Source organism: Aulonocara stuartgranti (genome assembly GCF_965226115.1).
Source record: "Aulonocara stuartgranti genome assembly, chromosome: 22".
NCBI classification, from domain to species: Eukaryota; Metazoa; Chordata; class Actinopteri; order Cichliformes; family Cichlidae; genus Aulonocara; species Aulonocara stuartgranti.
This window is the reverse complement of record NC_138957.1, coordinates 31,575,677-31,600,613: the sequence shown is the minus strand read 5'-3', so window position 1 is coordinate 31,600,613 and position 24,937 is coordinate 31,575,677. Positions and strand designations below refer to the sequence as shown.

The 24,937-nt window shown below is 40.4% G+C and overlaps 2 protein-coding genes across 3 annotated transcripts; both read left to right on the top strand.

Annotated features, from left to right (window-relative positions):
* The first annotated feature begins 356 nt into the window (after positions 1-356).
* Positions 357-6,526, top strand: tapbp.1 (TAP binding protein (tapasin), tandem duplicate 1). Of its 2 annotated transcripts, XM_082522117.1 has the most exons (9): positions 387-459; positions 580-754; positions 1,338-1,523; positions 2,794-3,042; positions 3,165-3,524; positions 3,671-3,994; positions 5,158-5,259; positions 5,461-5,489; positions 5,646-6,526. In XM_082522117.1, exons 2-9 carry the CDS (start codon positions 694-696, stop codon positions 5,655-5,657), a joined length of 1,323 nt encoding a protein of 440 aa, XP_082378243.1. In that variant the 5' UTR covers positions 387-459; positions 580-693; the 3' UTR covers positions 5,658-6,526. The 2 variants fall into 2 exon arrangements, with proteins under 2 accessions (XP_082378242.1, XP_082378243.1); XM_082522116.1 differs by having other exon boundaries at positions 357-754.
* Positions 6,527-7,520: 994 nt separating this feature from the next.
* daxx (death-domain associated protein) lies at positions 7,521-24,156 on the top strand. The gene is made up of 13 exons (XM_082520390.1): positions 7,521-7,858; positions 9,262-9,520; positions 10,648-11,097; positions 11,413-11,544; positions 11,683-11,799; positions 13,248-13,479; positions 13,691-13,860; positions 16,523-16,664; positions 17,326-17,495; positions 20,174-20,315; positions 20,864-21,398; positions 22,277-22,403; positions 23,523-24,156. The coding sequence occupies exons 2-13, from the start codon at positions 9,278-9,280 to the stop codon at positions 23,580-23,582; spliced, it is 2,520 nt and encodes an 839-aa protein (XP_082376516.1). The 5' UTR covers positions 7,521-7,858; positions 9,262-9,277; the 3' UTR covers positions 23,583-24,156.
* Positions 24,157-24,937: the final 781 nt, after the last annotated feature.

The following is a 24,937-nucleotide window of genomic DNA, read 5'->3' as shown; positions in this document are numbered from 1 at the left end:
ACATTTTAGACAGGTCAGAAGGACATACATTTAAAAATAAAGTGTACAGCTAACTTCTAATCTGTAAAGAACAAGTTACTAAACTCACATAGATTAGTAATTTATGATGAATTCTGTATGCATTAAAAAACATAAATAAAAGAAGAACTTCTATTACTAAAACCAAGGCTTATACACTCAGTATGCTGCTTTTACAATATAAAAACAAAGGTTGTATGTTTAGATTTAAGACTTTTTATTTTTTCTGTTTCTCTTGTCCTCATCTGACCCCTGCCCTCAGACTGGGTTATCTTTCTGATGCCTTGCTGCCACTGACGTAGCACGTTACTCCACAATTTGCCTTTGGTTAATTTTTAGTCAGAGGGCTCCATCTAGCGGCGGGATGGCAGTACTCCTGAATGCAATTTTGAAGACGTATTCTTCTAAGCTACTGTAAAATCTTTGTTTTTAGGCTTCCGGGTACTTTAATTTTTCAGATACACATTCACTCTTATGTCAGCTAATACTGATATATTATAAACTCATGGCGTGTTTTTGTGTTTTTCCTGGATAACTGTCGGACTCGTCTGTATGTGAAAGTGAAACTGAACTTGATCTCGGACTTGAAGGGGAAAACCAGCCAACTAAACCTTGTTTAGTCCGTTTGGTTGCAGCTAGACGAGGGTACCTGACTGTGAAGAAACACGGATAAACATGACGGAATTATCTACCATCTATAAACTGTCTCTGATCGCCGTTACCTGCTTTATTCAAGGTAAGCTAGTCGAGCTCATTGTTGCTCTGCTGGTCTGACAGACAAAAATACATCTATGCATGCTGTGTTACTAATATTATAAACCGTACATGTAAGAAAAACCTTTTTTATATGCATGGAAGTCCTCTATCTGTTCAATAACATATAAAAGTTGAAAAACAGCTGGTCGAAAATGTCCAAAAAAACTTTGACAATAACGTCAAGTTTAACTCTAAACAAACATAGTAAAGTTCATATTTGATGACCCTTTTACAAGCCGAATTTAAAATAAAGCCCAAATGCGTCTTAAAACATGTAAGTGAATGTTATAGGTGGATGCATGATTACGTTTAACAAAAATAACATAAATTTAATACGTTTTTAACATGGAGTTCTGCGTGAAACCCCGAGTGAGTTTAACTTTCTGTTTCAATAATAATTCCTATAAGTGCCTTGTTTATTGGTTGAGCTTGAAAAGACAGTTTGCACAACAATAATTTTCTGAGTGGATGATGTCGAGAAACGTAATGGCATAATATAACGTGGTCTGATATTTACAGAGGTTTTACTACCCATTAATCTCCTGTTAAACTTTTGTCTGAAGCCTGCAGCAGCAGCTGTCCGGTGTTGGAGTGCTGGTTTGTGCAGGAGAAGGCGGGACGAGGAGGAGGTTTAACTGGAGCTACGACCCAAGAAAAATCCCTGCTTCACATCAGAACCGACGGCCAGAATGACGAGTCCCAGCGCGCTCCTAAAGACATCAACCCTGAAAGAGTCTACTCTGTGATCGGTAATGAGTAAAATACAATCCAGCTTAGTTAAATAAGTTCTGCAGCTCGATAAAAGTCATATTTTATCAGAGTTTACGTCCACTTTTTCTTCTCCTCTCTCTTATCTGGATGCATTTACATCTGATTGAGTCCCAGTATGTCTGAACCATGGCTAGCAGATTTTACCGCGGCTAAAGCCTGAGGCAGATACTTAACGTCCAGCATGACAATAAAATTGGCTCAGTTAACAGAAAGAAGTCCATTAGGCATAAAAATGATTGAAAACCATAATTATTTACATGAGAACATTTTAGATGATCTGTTGAAAATAAATGAAATGGTTCGGCCGAAACAGTCACACTAACATTTCATCATCTATGATGGCTCCATTCCTTCGCTGTAGCATCATTTTGATAAGTCACAGCAAAAATCCCACTGATGGGTTGATCACCTGACTATTCAGTAATAGTCAGGTGATCAACTGACCTCATATTCGTGAACACACAGGGTCGCCAAACCTCCAGTACAGGGGAAGGCTCTTACCTGTTTCCTTAGTGAAGTCCAGGTGGTGACTTTCTTTGTCTGGCAGTGTGTAAGAAACATATAGATCAAATGTTCTTCTATAAAAAATCCCAGCTGCTCGTTTTAGTCACGAAAATGTCCTGGTGTTTAAAAGTTACTGCACATAAAGTGTGTATTTAGCACATTAGTCTGGAAAACATGTATTTCCTAGGTTGTTAGTTTGACTCCATCAACATTTCTCTTTGAGAATATTATGTAAATATTATGATTACATAACAATTTAGATAATAAATCTAAACATGTATTCATAGCAGCTCTGCATGTTTCTATATTTTTCTTTTTGTATTTTTATGGATTCCATCATTGGACAAAGCATCTCTTTTTAAGATTTATTTGTTATGTATTTTCAAAATGTGTAGGTTTAAAGGCATATTTGTTTAGGGGCAGGTATGTAACACAAACCACCCTCCACAACATTTACAGCATAAAATAATTTGCCATATCTGTCCCATGTGGGCCTCTGAATAAGCAATACTGAGCAACACGTACAAAAACTATACAAAAAATATAAAATGAAAAGCAAAAGAAGAAAATAAAATTAGGTAAAAATTGTAATTCCGCAAACTGTGTTACTTTGTGGGTTAAATTATTCACTTAAAATTATTTATACACAGCTGTTCATCTTATTTTCTTTTATTTATAAACAGATCGAGTGTCTCAGACATCTTACATGTTGTATAAGCGTGACCTGTGACTCCTGTTTCTCAGACCCAGCTGGCACTCTCTGCCACCGCTCACTCAACCCTCCCAGAGGCTCTGTGACGAAGCCCCAGTGTGAGATCAACCCCTTCCTGCCGCAGCCCTCCAGCCTGGACTGGGTTTCCTCGCTCACAGAGTCTGGCCTCAGCCCCGTGTACCTGCAGGCTGAGTGGTTTTCATCTGCATTTCAGGGCCTCAACGAACAGCTGGGCATCTCTACTATCACCCGCGCCCCCACAGGATCTAAAGAGCACAGTGGTAAAGATTTGATTTTAACCCAACACATTTATATGTGGGGGTTCACAGATCAAAAAATTGATTGGCCGACAATTATAAAAGTTTATTATCTCACGTGTGTCGGTCTGACTCTGTTTCCTCAGTGATCCTGAGCGTGACGACTAAAACGGTCTCAGTAAAGTCCAGACTCGGGGAGCCCGTGCAGCTGGACTGCGGCTTTTGGATCAACCCTTCCTCTCCTCTGTATGGGGCTGGATTCGCCGTCGAATGGCGGTACCAGTTCAGAGGCCGCGGACGGCTGATTCTGGCTTACGATGGGAAGACTGACCGCCTCGCTGACACGCAGGAAGAAGGAGCCACGCTGGACTTTGAGGCTTTGCACGAGAAAGGAAATGCATCCCTGCTCCTGCAGGAGGCTAAAGTGCTTCACTCTGGGACGTACATCTGCACGGTGTATCTGCCACACCTGCTCGCTCAGGTGGCGCTGGACCTTGAGATTGAAGGTGAGGAAAATGTATTTCTGGAGCATTACGCACATGTTTGCCTCACTGAAATAAGCAGATGTGTTTAAAATAAACACTCAGCTCTGTAAAAACTCCAGATTTAACTTTTAACCTCATCTTGTTTTTCTGCTCCTCTCTCCACCCAGAACCGCCATCCCTCTCCATCCACCCCTCCCCCCTGCCCCTCGCTGTTCCAGGTCAGACTATAAACGTCCAGTGTGAAGCGTCCGGCTTTGCGCCCCTCCCCGTGGAGTTCAGCTGGGAGATTAAAGGTGCCGACGGGAAGTCCAAGACCCTGGATTCATTCAGCGTAACGGGCCACAGGCAGGCCTGGGACCGCACCTTCAGCCAGACCTCCCGGCTCGAGATCGACACCTCTAAGCTGGACCTGGGCAGAGGAGGGGAGCTCACCTGTGTAGCCGCCCACGCTGGAGGCACGAGACGGACCAGCGTGACCCTCAATGTCATCGGTAATGTGAAGCAAACCTGGAAGACACGCAAGCAAATTAACAGCTCAGTTTATGTTGAGTTAAAGCAGTTTTTATACAGTTGGAGAAGGTACTAATGATGAAATAGAAAGAAGAAAGGTAGAATAGTATAGAAGTGAAACTGATATAAGAAAAGATATTACCACTAACATAACACTTTCCTTTAAATGTGGCTTATTAGGTTAGTATCACATATAAATGACTAAATATTTAACTAATCTTGAAACACGTTTACCTGGATAACTTTTGAGTTATCGTAGTTTGACACATTCTTAGATTTAAGTAAACAGTTTGAATCACCAGCTTCTGGATTTAAAACAGTTTGATTTTGTTAATCACAAAGTAACCATGTGGTACCATTTATGACCCACTGTGATATTTTATTTCTAAAAAGATTTACTGCATCACAAACCTTCAGACTAACCTGAACTGTTGCATTTAAGTAATATTTAATGGCATTAGAACATTTTAGTATATCTGTTATAGATGAATGAAGCAGCACAGATATGATAAACACCATGAGAGCCATTAAAAATTGACTCCTGTTAGTACCTGAAATGACTCGGTTGGTGAAATAACTCTTAAAGGTTTAATATTGAAGTATATATAATACTGTGCAAACGTTTTAGGCAGCTGTAAACAAAGAATGCTTTTAAAAAAGTGATAATTATCTATTTTTATCAATCAACGAAATGCAGTGAATGAACAAAAGAGAAATTTAAATCAAATCACCTTTGCCTTCTTCTACACTTGCACAGTTTTTGAAGGAACTCGGCTGGTAGGTTGTTCCGAACATCTTGGAGAATTAACCACCGATCTTCTGTGGATGTTGGCTTTCTCACATCTCTCTGTATCTTCATGTAATCCCAGACACACCTGAGTATGTTGCTATCAGGGCTCTGTGGGGACCGGACCATCACTTCCAGCACTTCTTGTTCTTCTTTACACTGAAGATGGTTCTTAATGACTTTGGCTGCATGTTTGGGGTCGTTAACAATAATTGATATTTTTCAAAAGCGTTCTTTGTTTACAGCATTTTTTCACACCTGCCTAAAATGTTTGCACAGTACTGTAATAATAATTTAACTGATATTAACAAACCTGTTCAGATCAGATGAATCCTAACGATCTTTTTTCCTTTTCAGGTTTCAGTTCTCCGTCCATCGAGGACTCTATGGCGATGGTCGGCGTGGCGCTGGTGCTTTATGGGCTCATCAAGTTTGTCTCGTGGACATTTACCAGCTCAGGTAGCAAATATTGATGCAAAAATATCGTCCAACAGTTTTAATGTGTATTGAAGGTTTTTTTTATCATTTCAAGCTGGAGAAAATTTTGTCACCTTTTGGATCAAATAAAAAAGAATGAGTAATATGTTTCAAAAAGTAAGATGTTTATTAAACTCTGTGTCTGACTTTTTGTTTTTTCATTTGTATTTTCTCTGTAAACAGGCTCAGCTGAGGCTGATAAACAAGATAAGGTAATGTCACTGTAATATTTACTGCAGACAAACATATAAATGTGTTTACAGAAATCTCTTATTAACTTATTTACCTACTGTATGTTTCATCACCCTGGACGTGGTGCTTCTTGGTGTTTCCTCTGAATTTAATTTTACAATTTTTTCCCATCACAGAAAGAGAAGTGAAGATGAAAGAAGGCGACTGACCAACAGTGGCATTGATCCACTCAATATGTTTGATGGGATTTCAGGAGGGGCTTTCCACATGTTCATGGGACAGATTTTTTCTTTTTCTTTTGTTTTTTTTACTGCTCTGGTTTGAAGGTAAACTTGTATGTTTTATGCTTGTTTTTAGCAAATTTGTTTATTATAAAATGTTTGGATTCAACTTTTTGTTCTTTAGAAAGGGACAGGGATATCTCGAAGACGCTCAGTTCAAACACGTTTCTTGTGACGTTTCTTTAATCTTTCTTTATAGAGCTGTGTGGTTTTGCCTTCCTCTGTTTATGGTTTATATGTCGTCACAAACACTGGAAAAAAAAACTATGAGAGGAAGTTGGGAGGGATGTGTTGAAACATCAGCTTCTGTTTTTTAAAGGTTAATCCTTCCATTCGATGTTCCCGTCTGTCTAAAAACTCACTCATTAACTCACGCTTTTTGGAACCAGAGATCGGACTGTATTTGTTGGTTTATAAAGAAAAGGAAATGCTGTTTTAATTAAGTAAAAATAATTCAACTAATAATAGACTCATTATTTTAAAAATAATATTTATAATAATAATAATAGACAGTTTAAATTGTCCGTCTTATTTTTGTTATTTTTGTAAATATGGAGATTGTATTTCTGTTTTCATATTATTTTTAGGTGTGTTTGTCTTTTTCTTCATCACATGCTTGCCCGGGATAATAAACATTAAACCTGTGACTGAAATGGAGATTTTACAAACAGAGCACAAAATTCTGCTGTAAGGAAGATTTTAAATTAGCAAATGATTTAAATGGACTCTGAATTTTAATTAAATAAAAAAAATCTCTTGAAACACACCAAATAAGTCCTCTTCTTGTTTAACACTCTGCTCTTATACACGCTTTAAACCACACATTCACTCACACTTACTGGTCACTTCATTAGGTACACCTTAATAATACTGGGTTAAATACTTTTTTGTCCTCAGAGCTGCTTTAATTCTACATGGAATAGATTCAATAAGGTGCTGCAAATATTCTTTGGAGATTCTGGTCCATATTTACATTTAGAATCACACAGTTTCCATGGCATGTCTCTCTCGTTCTGCTACATCCCAGAATTGCTCTATTCGATTGCAACTTGGTGACTGTGGAGGCCATTCATGTACAGTAAACTTATCCTCATGTACAAGAAACCAGTTTGCAATGTTTTGAGCTTTATGACATAGTGCATAAGTCTGCTGGAACCAGCCATTTAAAAATGGGTACACTGGTAACAAAGGGATGGACATGGTTAGCAACAATACTCAGGGAGCCTATGGTGTCTAAACAATACTTTGTAACAAGGGGCCTGAGGTTCATCAGGAAAATTATACCCCATCACCAGCCCGAACTGTAGACAGACAGGATGATCCATACTTTGATGTTGTTTACCCTAAATTCTGATCCTACCATCTGAATGTTACAGCACAAATCAAGATTTGTCAGAGCAGAAAACGTTTTTCCAATCTTCTGCTGTGTAGTTTGGTAAAGCAGTGTGGTAAAATCCAAGCAGATCAGCATTTTCTAAAATATTCAGAGTCAGACTGGCTATAACCCCCTACGACGTCGAAAGTAGCTTAAACCATCTTTCCTCACCATTCTGAATCTCACATTGAACTTAAACACAAAATAACGGTAAATCTGATAAAAGTTCAAAATATAAAAGTACTAAATGTAAAACAATTAAAGAAGCTTTATAAAGTCAATTAGGTACATTCAAAGAAATAATAATAATAGTAATAAAAATTGACATCAACGGTACACGTCAGCAGCTGTCCAATGGGAAATGGCATTACTCATCGTCACGAATCTGTCGTCCAATCAGAGGCGTTGATGTTGAGCGGAGTTTAGCGGGTACATTTTCGATCTCGACTCGATAGCACAGCTAAGTGAAGGGGCATTGTTTTGATGAAGAAGATCCAGTCTGATAAAAACGAACGAGATTAGAGGTTATCTCGGGTTTGTTTACCCGGTTCACGAGGCGATGAGAGCGTAACTCGACTTTTTTTCTGGCAGGTTATTTTTTTACTTAGAAAAGTCCGAATGCTAACTAGCCTCCAGAGCTAACGTCAGCTAAGTAACTGGAGTGTTGTGATGTCCTGCGGCGGTGCAACGTTTTCTTGTTTCGTTGTCAACTCCAGCGGCTCGTAAAGAACAGGTCGGTGTGTATCCTACTGTCGCATTATTACGGTGTGCGTGGGCGTGCTTTATTTAACCTTTTGTCTTAAGTTTTCCACCTGTAATGTGCTGTCTGTGTCATCGTGATTAGTTTCACTTTCATGTGTTTGGAAACTGCTATCCCCTGTTTGTTTTCCTATTTTCCGAGTAAACACAGCGGAACGATAACACTGATCAGCCGGCTTCTGTAGCCCTAAATGAAGCATCAAATTCACAAACTGTCGATGCTTCTGTGTTAATGCTGTAATATGGACGCAGGAGCCTGCCTTCCAGTTATTGAAGTTTAACTGATGATAGAAAATGGTGGCATGCAAATCACAGGTTCACACATCCTCAGGTGAATTGTCTAGGCAACGGGACATTGTTGAAAGCAGTCAACTGACATGACTTTGGAGACTTCTAAGACTTCTGAGGGCCACAGAATGTATTTTAGCAGTTATTCCAGAAATCCATTACCCAGCTTGGGAATTTGAGTGATCATGCCCCTGTTTTAGGAAGCTATTTGCTCAGATTAAACTGTTTTTTTAATCCAGAGGTGCTTCATCTATTATCAGGTAACTATGCTGATCCACAGTAGGTTGTGTTAAAGAAGAGTAGCATACATGTATAAAACCAGTACCTACTGACCAATCAAACCGACCATCATTCTGATGCCCTGGTGAGCATCAGTAAAAAATATGGATTTTTATACTCACCTTTATTCCTGCTTTTTCCCTTTTCACTGCAAGCAATGTTTAAATTATTTCATTCCTTTATATGTGGGTGCAGCTGAAACTGTCTCACACACATCTGCACACTATAGTGTTTATTTTACAAACTAAAAAATTGTAATTATACTTCAGATCCTCCTGTGTCTTTATGGTGGAGCTGTGAAAGTGACAGCTTTGTTAATGCGCACAAATGCATGTGTTCAGCTTTCATTCCTGACTTTAAATTGACTTTTTTGACATTGGAGGACTTTTCCACACATTAATGTAGCACTTTTGAAACATTTCCTCGTACAGACACACAGTAATTTCATCTGGCAGCTGTGGTGCTTTCAGCCTTACTGTGTGTTACTCTTCATTTTGTGTTCTGACATCATAGTTTGTAAAGGTAGCCACTCTGCAGTCATTAGACTTGTCTATGTTTCAGATCTTTCATGTGAATATGACCTGAAACTGGTTCTCTTTGAAACCAGATAAAAATATCCTGGGTTTGTTGAACTCTGTTCACAGAGCAGGTCCCTGCTTTGGTATTTAAATAATCAGAAGTGCCCACATGGCCAGAATTTGTCACCTTTTTTTGTGCCAATGTAAATATTGTACAGATCATGAAAACACTGAAGTTCTGATGCTTGTGTGTCATCCTGTTCTGGTCTCATTCTGCCTGTTTGTATTTTAGAAAGCCGGCGTTTTGAATGGCGGTGGCTCCTGCCTCGATGGCAGATAAAATCATTGTGCTTGATGAGGAAGGCGAAGAAGAAGAGAGTCCTCAGCCCTCCTCCTCTGCCTCCAAATCAAGCCCTGACCTTCAAGCCAAAAATGTCTCGCCGCTCAAAGCTCAGCTGCCAGTGCCCACACACATTACCCAGTCACCCTTCGCTACAGCGAAGAAGACCACGCAGTGTCTGCAGGCAGAGAATCAGAAGTTGTTCACTGAGGTGAGTTTATATGATGTTCCAAAGTTCATGACCAGAACTTAAAATAATGGCATTTATGCAGAAGTATTTCATGTGTATCAGACTTCAGATTGCTCTAAGTGCTCAGTTTTTCTGTCTGGGTGACATTGACTTAAAATCTTATCTGTGTGTTTTTAGGCTAATTGTTGAAACATGATATATTTAAATGTTGACTTTTAAATCAAATTAACAAGTAAGATGATCCATGTTTCCCAAATAATACTGTGGGAAACTCAGTGGTGTCATCAGTTAGTTCCTCATTGAGCAGATCAACTCCACTCTTCTAGACTGCAGCTGGTGGTCTTTACCACACTGGGGGCCTGACCAGCCTGCAGGGGAAACACAGGAAGGTCCACAGTTCGCTGGTCAGCAGTGACTCAGCTTTCAGAATAAGAGGGGATTGTATGGTGTTTAACCTGTTATATGTTGTCTCATAGTGATTCAGTAAATGCAAATTCCTGAGTACCGTCTAGTTTTGCAGAACATCGTTCCATGGAGTTTATCCCAGCATGAGGCGAAGTACATCCTACAGCTCTCCTCCACTGGGTGCAAAACAATTTTATTAAAACAGTCATTAAAAAAAAACACGTTTAGTATTTGAAAGTTGGTAAGACCATTTTTGTATATTTCATTTTGATATATAAAAAACAACAACTATAATAAAATAACAATAAAATAACAAAGAAGAAAAAACTATAATAAAAATAACATTCAATTATTATTTTTAATTTGGCTTGTATGACAGTCTCATTAATAGTGACGGTTTTTTGTGTTTGTTTAAGAAATGAACTGATGGGTGGGTGAGGTTGATTTAGTTGGAGAGTGTACTGTGAGAGGATATACCCACTAGCATTAAATATGTATGTAATATTAAACTTTAGATCTAAACTTCCTCATTTAAATTACCTACTTATTTGAAAATATACAGATACACCCTATAAAGTCAATCCTGGGCCACTTTATACTGCAGATGTGTGTTTGTGTTAAAAAAGCACTGAAACCAGTCTTGTAACATCTGTCTTTTTCACTCCCTTGTTGTTCTCTTTGGTTCCTTATCTGTCATACTTTCTACTTTATCTCATCCTTTTTTTCTGTTTTCTTCCCTCCAGTTTGTGGAGCACTGCAGGCCCCTCACAGAGGACTGCCCGGAGGTCTTGACCTTCCTCCAGACAAAGCACTCAAAGGCCTGCCCGGACTTCCTGTCATCAGTGGAGTTGAGGAACACTTTGGGACGATGTTTGACTCGCACTCAGGCCAACCGCTCTAAAACATTTGTCTACATCAATGAACTGTGTACTGTGCTCAAGCAGCATGCCATCAAGAAGAGGCAAACCCTCTTCAAGGTTGACCCTGGGCCTTCTACCTCAACGTCGAGTGATCTTCAGTCTACCTCCGTCACGCTCAAAAGTACAAGCAAGAGTAAAGGTAACCTGGACGAGGAGGAAGAAGGTGTGCAGCCGGCAGCAGATGAAGAGCAGCCTTCCACCTCAGGACAGCAAGCGAACAGAGAGGCAGACCGAGAAGAGGAGAGAAAAGCTAAAAGAGCCTCCAGGAAGCAGGTTAGTGTGGATTAGGTGTTGCTGTTGAATGAATCTTGGGATTATAATCAAAGTTTTATTTGTATACTGTATATTATATATACAGTTTTATTTGCACAGCACAATTTGCCTCAGTGTTTTTAAAATTACTTCAATACAGTCATTTTAAAAGGGAAAAAGAGTAAAGCAGATCAAAGCACACTGGTTAAGGCAGCCATTAAATATAAACTATTAAAAAAATGAAATATCCCTCCTTTTTTATTTTTCAGCAACAGTAAGGGTTTGACACTTTTGTAGGAAATGATCATTCATGTCTGTCCTGTGTGTTCCTCTCAGATAGCGTACCTGGAGAACCTGCTGAAGGTGTACAACGAGGAGATCTGCCGCCTGCAGCAGGCTGAGCTGAGTCTCACTGACATGGAAGCGGAGGACTCGTTATACATCCAGGAGCACAAACTCAAACGCAAGGTCAGCCTCCAATGTGGTGCAGCTCGGTGGCTTCCACTCTCTAATACAGACATTAAAGCTGTAAAATGTAAATGTTTACGACAGCCTGTGTGGCAGCTGCTCACACCTCCCTAACGTGTCCTCCTCCTTTTTTTCCAGATGATGAAGATTTATGAAAAACTGTGTGAACTAAAGGGCTGCAGCACACTAACAGGCCGAGCCATTGAACAGAGAATCACCTACAAAAGCACTCGTTACCCTGAGATCAACAGGAGGGTGAGCTGCACGTTGTTGGGGCTACTTTCTAACCCGAGGGGTGGATTTTGACGCATCTGCAACAGAACCAGGCTTTTTTTGCATTAACTGCCTCATTGAAACCAAATACAGTTATGATGACTGTGGTTCTAAACTTTGTCTGTTAACTCTGGTTTTACACTTCAGTCTCTGCGCATGCTCACGTTTATGTGCTGCTTTACTCGTAGAAAATTCCATGCAGACATTATCAGCAGAAGGTTAAATGGCCGTAAAGAAATGTTAAAATCAAACAAAAAACATTAAACAGCAAAGGCAATGCCGTGTTTATACACTGTTGAAAAAACATGACAGTAAAAAAGCAAGGGGATGTCCAATAGTCCCGGTATAACACAAAGTCACTAAGGCCTCCTCATGTAACAGCTCGTCTCCCATGATCTCCTCCATACTTGAACCTATGCTGGGAGATGAAGCAAGCCTCCTTATGATTGCATGTGTGGATGTGACATCATGGAGAAGCTGGACTGCCTGTGCAGCCTGAAGGTGCTGCTTCAAGCTGTCACCAGTGACAAAAAGCAAAACTAGAGAAAAGTCATTAAGGATGAGGAGACGGTCTGTGGCACCACGTCCTAAACCCTCACATCTCAGTCAGCGTGTTCAGCAGATTTATTTATACAGCGCCAAATCACAAAGACAACAGACAACCCTAACAATCATATGACCCACTGAGCAAGTGCTTTGGAGACAGTGGGATGAATGCTATAACTCAAGAATGCAGTGACATAGGATTTTAACATTTTTATAATAGGTGAAGTTAATAGGAGGCTGAGTGGGAGCTCTGATGGCGGTTAGTATTTTTCCGATTGCCTGAAAAGATGCCTCTCCAGTCCTCCGGTTGACACTTTCATTTGAAATAAAGCAGTTGAAATGGATTCACATCTGGACTGATTGATATTCCTTAATTTAAATGACTTGATCTTACATTGCAGTGATTCAGTGTTCCCTTCATTCTTTGAACATTTGTTGTTCTGCTCTGTGTGCTCTCAGGACTGCTGTTTATTTTGAGCTCTTCTGAACTCTGTAGCATTTAAACTTGATTCTAATTCAGGTCTGATGCTGTCGTATAATCTAATGAAACATTTGGGTTACATTTTAGTTCGTGACTAATTCAGATTTACTGATAAAATATTTTTGGTTAAACTGATAAGGTTTCTAATTTAACATTAACTGTGAGCATCAGTGTAAAAGATATTAGGCCACAGATCAGGACCAAGCATAAAAACATTATTGGTTTCTTGCTGCTATTAATGGTTTCTGTCTGAGGTTTCTGAACTATTTGAAGTTCTTTATAAAACACAAACTGGCAGAAACACACAGCGATCACACAGAAGAGATTTGTATCTGTGGTTATTTAATTTCATGGAGCTATATTTTCATTCGAGTTTTGTCCTCTGTGTTCCTCCCTTTGTCAGATCGAGCGTTTCATCAACAGTCCCGAGGTACGACAAAACCCTCCTGATTACCAGGACATCCTCCAGCAGGTGTTGCGTGCCAACGATCGCCACAACCTCTGCTTGACCAGGAAGCATATAAACCAGATCGCCCAGGAGGCGTTCAGAGAGACCGGGAGCCGCATACAGGACCGCCGTCACCTGGACCTCGTCTACAACTTTGGCTCTAGCCTCACCGACACCTATAAGCCTGGTAAGATAATAAAGAGAAATGCTGCTGCTCGTGCGGGGCTTCACTGTCTGACTGCACACTGAAGTGTTTCTACTCACAAATCTGATCGTCGATTTGAATTAAAATATGAATATTTGTTCATTAATTTACTTTAACGTTTGCTCCACACTTTCATTTCCTCACTGCTGACATTTTTGCTCTCATCCTCTTGTCTCTCCGCCTCCCTCTTTAGCCACAGACCCGGCTCTGAAGGACCCATCACTACTGAAGAAACTGCGGTTGAACCGAGAAGTTGCTCTAACTAGCCTGGAGGAGGTCATCAAGAAGTACGCTGTGAAACAGGACGACACGGAGGAGAAGGAGAGGAGCAAACGACTGCAAAAAGACAGGAAGGACAAAGAGGTAACAGAGGAACATCATCACAGTGATAGGTTTGTAGCTTAAACCTATTCGCTGGAACGTTGAAGACAATTTAATTACACAGCAAAGTAAGACACGAGTAGGCAAAGTTCTTTATGTTCCTCGTGCACGGGAGAGAACTGGACAAACGCCGTTCCTTCGCTTGACCCCAGTTGCTCTCGTCCGCTCCCCCGTAACACTGCTCTTTTATTGAGGTTACATGAATATACATAGGTTCATTAACATATGACGTCTACCTACACACAAAGAGTACCTTGCCTGTGCGTTGTGTAAGTGTGTGTGTGTGTGTGGGGTCAGAGTGTGACCCGATAAGCGACTTCCCTAAACCTGCTGGTCTGGAAGTCCAGCAGTTCATCTAAACAAAAGGCACTTAGACTAAAACAGACATAGCTACGTTTATCCTACCACAAAACAATAAAAGAAGGTACGACCTCTCCCATGCTCCCAGGATGTGGGTGTGAATGCCAGAGCACTCTGGAATGCACACAAGTCTTTGCAGACTATTAGCTATTAACACTATTAACTATGACATTGATTATAAAACTCTAAGCATATATGAGTAGATATTTATAAGCATAAATGACAATCAACAATATAAACCTAACACACATTTTTATGTGTGAAAACATTAGATTTTATGTCTTTCTGTTTTTCTGAGAGGTCGTTCTCCGTCACGATGGGAAAATATTCCTCTTCTTCTGCCCGTCTCCGCTGTGGTGTGCCCCAGGGCTCGGTACTGGGTCCTGTGTTGTTTTCTCTGTATATGTTGCCCTTGAGCTCCATTTTTGAAAAACACAATGTCTCTTTTCACTGTTACGCTGATGATATTCAAATCTACCTTCACCTGACTGGGGATGCTTTATCCTCACCACATCCTCTGTTTGACTGTCTGAGTGATGTCAAGGACTGGTTATCACGTAACTTTCTTACTTTAAATGGAAAGAAGACAGAAATTATTGTTTTTGACCGAAATATGCCTCTGGGACAATTGACTGACACATTTGGGCCTGTTGCTAACTACCTTACTGATACTGCCAGGAATCTTGGAGTTTTCATGGATAGTTCCTTCAAACTTGACAAACAGGTCTCTACTGTGGTAAAAACTAGCTTTCATCAACTACGCCTAATCTCTAAGGCTAAACCCTACATACCACACAAAGATATGGAGAAACTCATTCATGCTTTCATTACGTCAAGTCTGGACTATTGTAACTCACTCTACTTGGGTCTACAATCTTCTCTTCTGCAGCGTCTGCAGCTGGTCCAGAATGCCGCAGCACGTCTCTTGACCGGCACTAGAAAGTTTGACTCTATCACCCCTGTTCTGAAAAATTTACACTGGCTTCCTATCAAATATCGAATTGATTTTAAAATTCTATTGTTTACTTATAAAATTTTAAACAATATGGCACCTGACTACTTAGCTGATCTCCTCTGTCTGTACAGCCCTCAGAGAGCACTAAGATCATCGGGCCAACTGCTCTTGGTGCAACCTAGGTCTCGGCTGAAGACCAGAGGAGACCGTGCCTTTGCCGTTGCTGCACCCAGGCTATGGAATACTCTCCCTCTTCATATTCGCGCGTCAGATTCCATTCAGTCTTTTAAATCACGTTTAAAAACGTATTTGTTTGATCTGGCATTTAAGGCGAATTAGGGTAATTTACATCTGGCTCTGTATTTAGATTATGTAATTATCTTATATTTTATATATTTGTAATTTATATTTTATTGTGATTTTATTTGTACTGCGATTTTACCGGAAAGCACTTTGGTGTACTTTGGTCTTAAAAATGTGCTATATAAATAAATTTTGATTGATTGATTGAACATCAGTCTGCTTTATTTCTTAAAAAGAATTAAGGTCAAAATTTGTGGTACATCTTGTGTATTGAATAGCAATATATTTTACAGTTTAATCTTATAAAGCAGAGGAAGAAAGTATTTTAATCACACAGGACTGTAAAAGTACCAAAGTAAAGAAGTAAAAATTTAACTCAGGTTTTACCTTTTCTATTTATTTATGTTCTGATGAGGTATGTTGGAGTTAATAAATAAAAAAATTGTCAATGTCAGTAAAATTTGCTGGCTCAGAAATATAAAATACATAGTGGGGAGGAAAAATTGTAATGTGACAAAGAAAAACATTTATAAACCTGTGAGTCGTGTTTGGGGGAAAACAAAGAAACTGGAGTGTTTATTTGTTTCACTTAATCCCAAAAGTTTTGTCTCATATTAATCTGAAATTATGAGACTATAAAAGATTTTAGTTTTGTGCTTGTTTGTGCGATCGTGCCTCAAGAGTTGGCAGTTTGTCTTGTAATCGGAAGGTTGCCGGTTCGAGCCCCGACTCTGTCGTTGTGTCCTTGGGCAAGACACTTCACCCATTGCCTACTGGTGGTGGTCAGAGGGCCCGGTGGCGCCAGTGTCCGGCAGCCTCGCCTCTGTCAGTGCGCCCCAGGGTGGCTGTGGCTACAATGTAGCTGCCATCACCAGTGTGTGAATGTGTGTGTGAATGGGTGGATGACTGGATGTAGTGTAAAGTGATTTGGGGTCCTTAGGGACTAGTAAAGCTCTATACAAGTTCAGGCCTTTTACCATGTGTTTGTGTTCTGAATCTTGTTTAATTTCCTTTGCTGCGTTTCAGGGCCACACGTCAGGAAAAAAAGTGGAAACTGAAGAGATGAATGGCGTGTCTGAGGAGGAGGAGGAAGAGGATGAAGATGATGAATCCTCAGATCCAGACATAGAGGAAGAGATCCAGGCCAGCACTCAGCAGGATGGACCAGGTTAGACCAAATAAATGTGGTTATATTGAAGCAACATATTGGCTGACAAGCATCAAATTAGATATAAATCTAATTTCATTGTTCACCACAAAAGCTGCATGTATGTGTATCTGTTCACACAAATTATTTGTGCCACTCTGAAAACTAGTTCCTGTTGCCCACAAGACAGAGGGGCACATCACAGGCCTGACAACAGGATGTGTATCACTCCTCCTGTTGTCCACCTGGAGACGGTGTTTACATTGAAGGCTGCCTTTGGTGTTTTTTTTTGTCCAGCTGTAGCTGCGTCGTTGTTTTGACAGACACACAGAAAAAACCCCACTTCACTCCAAACGAGCTTAATGCCACAAATCTCAAAAATTGCTGTTCTCGCAGCCATTTTCTCAAAACCTTCGTCTGTTACTAAGCAACCAAATGGTGTGTTGCCATATAATTTTGTGATAGGCTGACAAGGTGAATTTTTCCATGAATAGTAAAGGGCGTTGAAAAGCATGGCGTGAATTATCATAACTCTGGTGTTATTTGGCCTCTCAACACTAAAAACTGGAACGTAGTTGAAGTCTTCACTTTTAACACAAGTTAACAACTGAGGCTCAGCGAGGGTGCGTCTTGTTGCCACATTTTTGCTCTCATCCTCTTGTCTCTCCGCCTCCCTCTTTAGCCACAGACCCGGCTCTGAAGGACCCATCACTACTGAAGAAACTGCGGTCGAACCGAGAAGTTGCTCTAACTAGCCTGGAGGAGGTCATCAAGAAGTACGCTGTGAAACAGGATGACACGGAGGAGAAGGAGAGGAGCAAACGACTGCAAAAAGACAGGAAGGACAAAGAGGTAACAGAGGAACATCATCACAGTGATAGGTTTGTAGCTTAAACCTATTCGCTGGAACGTTGAAGACAATTTAATTACACAGCAAAGTAAGACACGAGTAGGCAAAGTTCTTTATGTTCCTCGTGCACGGGAGAGAACTGGACAAACGCTGTTCCTTCGCTTGACCCCAGTTGCTCTCGTCCGCTCCCCCGTAACACTGCTCTTTTATTGAGGTTACATGAATATACATAGGTTCATTAACATATGACGTCTACCTACACACAAAGAGTACCTTGCCTGTGCGTTGTGTAAGTGTGTGTGTGTGTGTGTGGGGTCAGAGTGTGACCCGATAAGCGACTTCCCTAAACCTGCTGGTCTGGAAGTCCAGCAGTTCATCTAAACAAAAGGCACTTAGACTAAAACAGACATAGCTACGTTTATCCTACCACAAAACAATAAAAGAAGGTACGACCTCCCCCATGCTCCCAGGATGTGGGTGTGAATGCCAGAGCACTCTGGAATGCACACAAGTCTTTGCAGACTATTAGCTATTAACACTATTAACTATGACATTGATTATAAAACTCTAAGCATATATGAGTAGATATTTATAAGCATAAATGACAATCAACAATATAAACCTGACACACAGCTGTTTGGTTTTATTTTTATGTGTGAAAACATTAGATTTTATGTCTTTCTGTTTTTCTGAGAGGTCGTTCTCCGTCACGATGGGAAAATATTCCTCTTCTTCTGCCCGTCTCCGCTGTGGTGTGCCCCAGGGCTCGGTACTGGGTCCTGTGTTGTTTTCTCTGTATATGTTGCCCTTGAGCTCCATTTTTGAAAAACACAATGTCTCTTTTCACTGTTACGCTGATGATATTCAAATCTACCTTCACCTGACTGGGGATGCTTTATCCTCACCACATCCTCTGTTTGACTGTCTGAGTGATGTCAAGGACTGGTTATCACGTAACTTTCTTACTTTAAATGGAAAGAAGACAGAAATTATTGTTTTTGACCGAAATATGCCTCTGGGACAATTGACTGACACATTTGGGCCTGTTGCTAACTACCTTACTGATACTGCCAGGAATCTTGGAGTTTTCATGGATAGTTCCTTCAAACTTGACAAACAGGTCTCTACTGTGGTAAAAACTAGCTTTCATCAACTACGCCTAATCTCTAAGGCTAAACCCTACATACCACACAAAGATATGGAGAAACTCATTCATGCTTTCATTACGTCAAGTCTGGACTATTGTAACTCACTCTACTTGGGTCTACAATCTTCTCTTCTGCAGCGTCTGCAGCTGGTCCAGAATGCCGCAGCACGTCTCTTGACCGGCACTAGAAAGTTTGACTCTATCACCCCTGTTCTGAAAAATTTACACTGGCTTCCTATCAAATATCGAATTGATTTTAAAATTCTATTGTTTACTTATAAAATTTTAAACAATATGGCACCTGACTACTTAGCTGATCTCCTCTGTCTGTACAGCCCTCAGAGAGCACTAAGATCATCGGGCCAACTGCTCTTGGTGCAACCTAGGTCTCGGCTGAAGACCAGAGGAGACCGTGCCTTTGCCGTTGCTGCACCCAGGCTATGGAATACTCTCCCTCTTCATATTCGCGCGTCAGATTCCATTCAGTCTTTTAAATCACGTTTAAAAACGTATTTGTTTGATCTGGCATTTAAGGCGAATTAGGGTAATTTACATCTGGCTCTGTATTTAGATTATGTAATTATCTTATATTTTATATATTTGTAATTTATATTTTATTGTGATTTTATTTGTACTGCGATTTTACCGGAAAGCACTTTGGTGTACTTTGGTCTTAAAAATGTGCTATATAAATAAATTTTGATTGATTGATTGAACATCAGTCTGCTTTATTTCTTAAAAAGAATTAAGGTCAAAATTTGTGGTACATCTTGTGTATTGAATAGCAATATATTTTACAGTTTAATCTTATAAAGCAGAGGAAGAAAGTATTTTAATCACACAGGACTGTAAAAGTACCAAAGTAAAGAAGTAAAAATTTAACTCAGGTTTTACCTTTTCTATTTATTTATGTTCTGATGAGGTATGTTGGAGTTAATAAATAAAAAAATTGTCAATGTCAGTAAAATTTGCTGGCTCAGAAATATAAAATACATAGTGGGGAGGAAAAATTGTAATGTGACAAAGAAAAACATTTATAAACCTGTGAGTCGTGTTTGGGGGAAAACAAAGAAACTGGAGTGTTTATTTGTTTCACTTAATCCCAAAAGTTTTGTCTCATATTAATCTGAAATTATGAGACTATAAAAGATTTTAGTTTTGTGCTTGTTTGTGCGATCGTGCCTCAAGAGTTGGCAGTTTGTCTTGTAATCGGAAGGTTGCCGGTTCGAGCCCCGACTCTGTCGTTGTGTCCTTGGGCAAGACACTTCACCCATTGCCTACTGGTGGTGGTCAGAGGGCCCGGTGGCGCCAGTGTCCGGCAGCCTCGCCTCTGTCAGTGCGCCCCAGGGTGGCTGTGGCTACAATGTAGCTGCCATCACCAGTGTGTGAATGTGTGTGTGAATGGGTGGATGACTGGATGTAGTGTAAAGTGATTTGGGGTCCTTAGGGACTAGTAAAGCTCTATACAAGTTCAGGCCTTTTACCATGTGTTTGTGTTCTGAATCTTGTTTAATTTCCTTTGCTGCGTTTCAGGGCCACACGTCAGGAAAAAAAGTGGAAACTGAAGAGATGAATGGCGTGTCTGAGGAGGAGGAGGAAGAGGATGAAGATGATGAATCCTCAGATCCAGACATAGAGGAAGAGATCCAGGCCAGCACTCAGCAGGATGGACCAGGTTAGACCAAATAAATGTGGTTATATTGAAGCAACATATTGGCTGACAAGCATCAAATTAGATATAAATCTAATTTCATTGTTCACCACAAAAGCTGCATGTATAGAACACAGGAGTTTGCATCTAGGTAACTGCCCTCTGCGGTCTGTACCAGGATCTAAATATTCTTATTTTATGAAAACATAACTGAGTTTCTGAGATTTTAAGACACCGCTAGGACTGCTGCTAAGGTTAGCCACACTGTGCTGATAATGTGTAACGTATGATTTAATCATTGAACAGAATGATTAACAATTTAATGTGACTCATAAACACACAGAGAATTCATACAGACAATGTTTAAACTCATCCGTCAGATTGGGCTCAATTAAAGACTGTTTTTCTTCCCTTTAGGCTGTTATTTAGTCTGTTTTTTTTCTCCCTTTTAAACAACGAATACATTCATACAGTCAAATAAGTGTTATCAGATTTCAAAAACTGTGACCAGATGAAGGGGGCAGAGATAAGAGAAGAAAATATTTATGTGCCTTTTTTGCTTCTTTCTTTAGATGAAGAAGACAACGAGGAAGACGACATTAACGAGGTGGAACAAGCGAGCGAAGGCACCAACAAGGAGGATCAGAACGATGATCAGATTGCACACGTTTCTGCAGGCGAAGAAGGAAGCTTGAAAGATGAGGACGAGCAGGTTACGAGTCCTGCTTCTGATGAGACAAAGTCCCAGATCTCGCCGCTGTCTGATATCCCCTCCCCCGCAGAAAGCCCCAGCCAATCAGAGCCCATGCAGACTGATGACCAGAGGACGTTATCGAATGGTGACCACAAGAGCTTACAGGAACCTGCAGATTCTTCCAGTCATGAGTCAGTCGTCCTGTCAAACTACAACCAAGGCAAAACGGGCCTCACAGCAGCAGCCAATGGGAAAGCATCTCCGTCATCGCCAGAAGACGGCGTGGAAAGGTGCGGCACGCAGACAAGCAATGGCACGTCTCCACCGCCCAGCCCCAGAACCACGAGGAGCCAGAAGAGGAAGTGGGAGGAAAGGAACTCGCAGAGTAGAAAGAACCTAATCATCCACGACAGGTGAGGCTGTCGCTGAGAGGTCAGGAGTCCACGATGAAAATGTGTTTGTGAGATAATTAATAATACAAACAAACAAATAATGACTTATTTCTCAAAGTCAATGTGAATGTATTTGATGCTCTTTAGCTTTGTAACTTTTATAACTGTTCAGAAGGCAGAAGCAGGTGTTATGTGTTTATAGTAATATTTAAAACTGTAGGAGAGCAGCATGGAGGCCTGCTGCTCTCAGGAGGAACAGTTTTACGCCTCCACTGTGAAAAGCTGATGAGGCTTTGTTTCCACTCTGCCGGGCGGCGTGAACACGATAGTTCAAGATCGACGCAACGGAGCATTTTCAATTTGAAACCATCAGTGCGTCTACTGGGACGCTGAGGCCTTTCACCTTTTGAATACGATGAACTTAAATAGTTTTAATAAACAGAATGTGAAAGGTTTAACTAGTTTTTAATTAAATAACCAAATTTGTGTCAGGATGAGAAATTCAGGCTTAATTAAACTTCTTGGTGGTGATTTGACCTCAGAATAAGTGTGGCAGTGTGCAAACACTCATGTTTAATTACCAGTGAGGTAACAGTTGAACTGGAAATTAATAATGGTATCCTAAGACGAGCTCTAAAATCATTTCTCTTGCTTGTATCAAGAGTTACCATCATTTCTGTTGTGTTCATCACTTCATAATCTGAGACTCTCACTGACTGTGTCTAATAGACGAGGCTGCATTGAAATGTGTGACTTCTTTGAAAATGTCCAGTTATCGAAAATCCTGCTCTCATTTAAATTGTAGTTTCAGCTCTTTGAACTTGAGTTCATGGTTTTATTTCTCTGGGTTCATTTATTCTCTGTATGTTTGTTGATCTTGGCTCTTTCATTCTCCTCAGTGATGCGGACATCCCTCTGGATATGGGCGTTGTGACCTGCAACTCTCCAGAGACCACTCGAGCAAACACGCCAACGCAGGAAGTGGTCAGCAGCTCGCAGTCGACACCGCCACCGAAGAAAAACAAGGTGGGGCAAATAGAGTCATACCAGAGGAGCTGAGTTTCAGGATAGAAACGATGCAGTGAGGACGACACTTTGAATAAAACACCTCACGTGTCTGAATTTACAGTTATTTTGTCATTTTGACAAACTGTATCAACACAATGGACCTAAAATAACACACAAAAATAAAACCTCAAAGTGGTGAAAAGTGAAATAGGTTTTGCAAAATATATTTAAATGTTTAACAAATCATTTTTATAGCTTGAAGTCTAAATATACATACATGTAAAAAAAAAATTTTTCTTTTACAAATTTTGTAAACAGGTTTATCCAACTACTTACATTCAGAAGTGTGTATCTGTTCACACAAATTATTTGTGCCACTCTGAAAACTAGTTCCTGTTGCCCACAAGACAGAGGGGCACATCACAGGCCTGACAACAGGATGTGTATCACTCCTCCTGTTGTCCACCTGGAGACGGTGTTTACATTGAAGGCTGCCTTTGGTGTTTTTTTTGTCCAGCTGTGGCTGCGTCGTTGTTTTGACAGACACACAGAAAAAACCCCACTTCACTCCAAACGAGCTTAATGCCACAAATCTCAAAAATTGCTGTTCTCGCAGCCATTTTCTCAAAACCTTCGTCTGTTACTAAGCAACCAAATGGTAAATGGTAAATGGCCTGTATTTATATAGCGCTTTACTAGTCCCTAAGGACCCCAAAGCGCTTTACATATCCAGTCATCCACCCATTCACACACACATTCACACACTGGTGATGGCAAGCTACAAATGGTGTGTTGCCATATAATTTTGTTATAGGCTGACAAGGTGAATTTTTCCATGAATAGTAAAGGGCGTTGAAAAGCATGGTGTGAATTATCATAACTCTGGTGTTATTTGGCCTCTCAACACTAAAAACTGGAACATAGTTGAAGTCTTCACTTTTAACACAAGTTAACAACTGAGGCTCAGCGAGGGTGCGTCTTGTTGCCACGTCACCTTAAATTGGTCATGTGATGTGGGCACACCGGTACGTCTGTCAACAGCATCAACATGTTTTTAAAGATGTTTTTATTCTGCTGATACTCCGAGTGTTTCTCCAGAAGAGTAAATACTTTATGCTGCTGTCTGTGTGATTGCAGGTCAACGTGGCGACACAGTGTGACCCAGATGAGATCATCGTCCTGTCAGACTCAGATTAACCTTTAACCTCAGAACTCTGACTAGAGTCATTTACAGCAGAGGAAGTCTGAGGTTTGAAGCAAATAAAAGCCAACACAACTGTTTTTGTAAAGAACTGGAATGAAATGTTTGTGATTCAATGTGTATAAACGCCAGCTGAGGCAGCAGGTTCTGGGATGCCCCTGCTGTGCACTACAGAATAAAGTTTTCATTTGATCCGAGCAGGGAAACTCGAGCTGACGCTGACCTCGGCTGCTTCTTGCACTTTGGGTACAGAAACTAACCGCCACTCATTGTGTCGCTAAAAATAGTGAAATACATTCTGTTTTTTGACTGCTCTGAAGCTGAAAATACTTCACTGGGATTCTTTTTACTCGACCTGAACGCTGATTTGTGGTTGGTGTGTTTTTAGGTAACAATCAGTGCCTGATTAAAATTGAACTGAGCAGTCAGACGTGAGGCCCAGATGTTGAATTTCACTGGACATGGCTGCTCTGGCAAACTTCCAGTTTGTTTACATTTTTATATTTCAAATCTGTTTTCTTGACAGAGCAGGCAGTGAGGTGATGTTCTCTATTAAAGTCTTTCTATTGATGTTGTTTTATTTGCTGCTATTTATGATCTGAGCGAGCTGTGCCGTGGTTTCAGTTGCAGCAACGACAACAGGAAAACATTTACACTGCTTAGATGTTTCCTCTCACAATTTCGATTCAAAATGAATTCAGTTAAAAGGTTTAAAATAAAGTAATTTACCTACTGAGGCAGGTGCTGGTGAGGCTGCAGGAACAGCTACAGGAACGGAAACGCTGAAAGTTCTCTTAGCAAACCCCACAAAAAAACAATCCCCCACCCCCCCAAAAAACTGCAACAAAGTCTTCCTGCTTAAACATGTTGTTGTGCTGCATCACTTACAGGAGACAAAAGCATTAATCTGAACTAACCAAATCACTTTTGAGTCATTTGTGGGACTTTTGTTGATTTAAAAACTAAAACACACCAGTGAGCCACAATTTTCAACCTTTTGAGGATTTTAAAATAATGCTACACTCACAGAATGTATTAATCCTCGTCTGAAAAGTAGTTCTAAACAAATCCGCTCCTCCTTTTGGGGTAGCGTATGCTGAAAACTACATGCCCAGCTGTTTTAAGAAATAACTGCATATTTATGAGCCTCATTTCCAGCCGTCTCTAATCATAACCAGCAGTAAAGCGCAGGAAGTTATGACGCGTACCGCTTGTCGAGGGGTAAGCAATATAAATAACAGCAGTCTTATCTTTAAAGCGGTCAAATTTCATCCCAAGACAGACGAACTCTACCTCTGCCCGCAAGTGTGCGTAAAAGATGGATGTAGTCGACATCATCCATTTGTTCCTT

Bases quoted from the DNA above. Each gene is read 5' to 3' on its own strand.
- tapbp.1 (XM_082522116.1), top strand. From the start codon at position 694: ATGACGGAATTATCTACCATCTATAAACTGTCTCTGATCGCCGTTACC. The intron at 3,043-3,164 runs GTAAAGATTTGA...CTGTTTCCTCAG, and splicing joins AGGATCTAAAGAGCACAGTG to TGATCCTGAGCGTGACGACT. The intron at 5,260-5,460 runs GTAGCAAATATT...CTCTGTAAACAG, and splicing joins GTGGACATTTACCAGCTCAG to GCTCAGCTGAGGCTGATAAA.
- daxx (XM_082520390.1), top strand. From the start codon at position 9,278: ATGGCGGTGGCTCCTGCCTCGATGGCAGATAAAATCATTGTGCTTGAT. The intron at 11,098-11,412 runs GTTAGTGTGGAT...TGTTCCTCTCAG, and splicing joins AAAGAGCCTCCAGGAAGCAG to ATAGCGTACCTGGAGAACCT. The intron at 13,861-16,522 runs GTAACAGAGGAA...GCTGCGTTTCAG, and splicing joins AAGACAGGAAGGACAAAGAG to GGCCACACGTCAGGAAAAAA.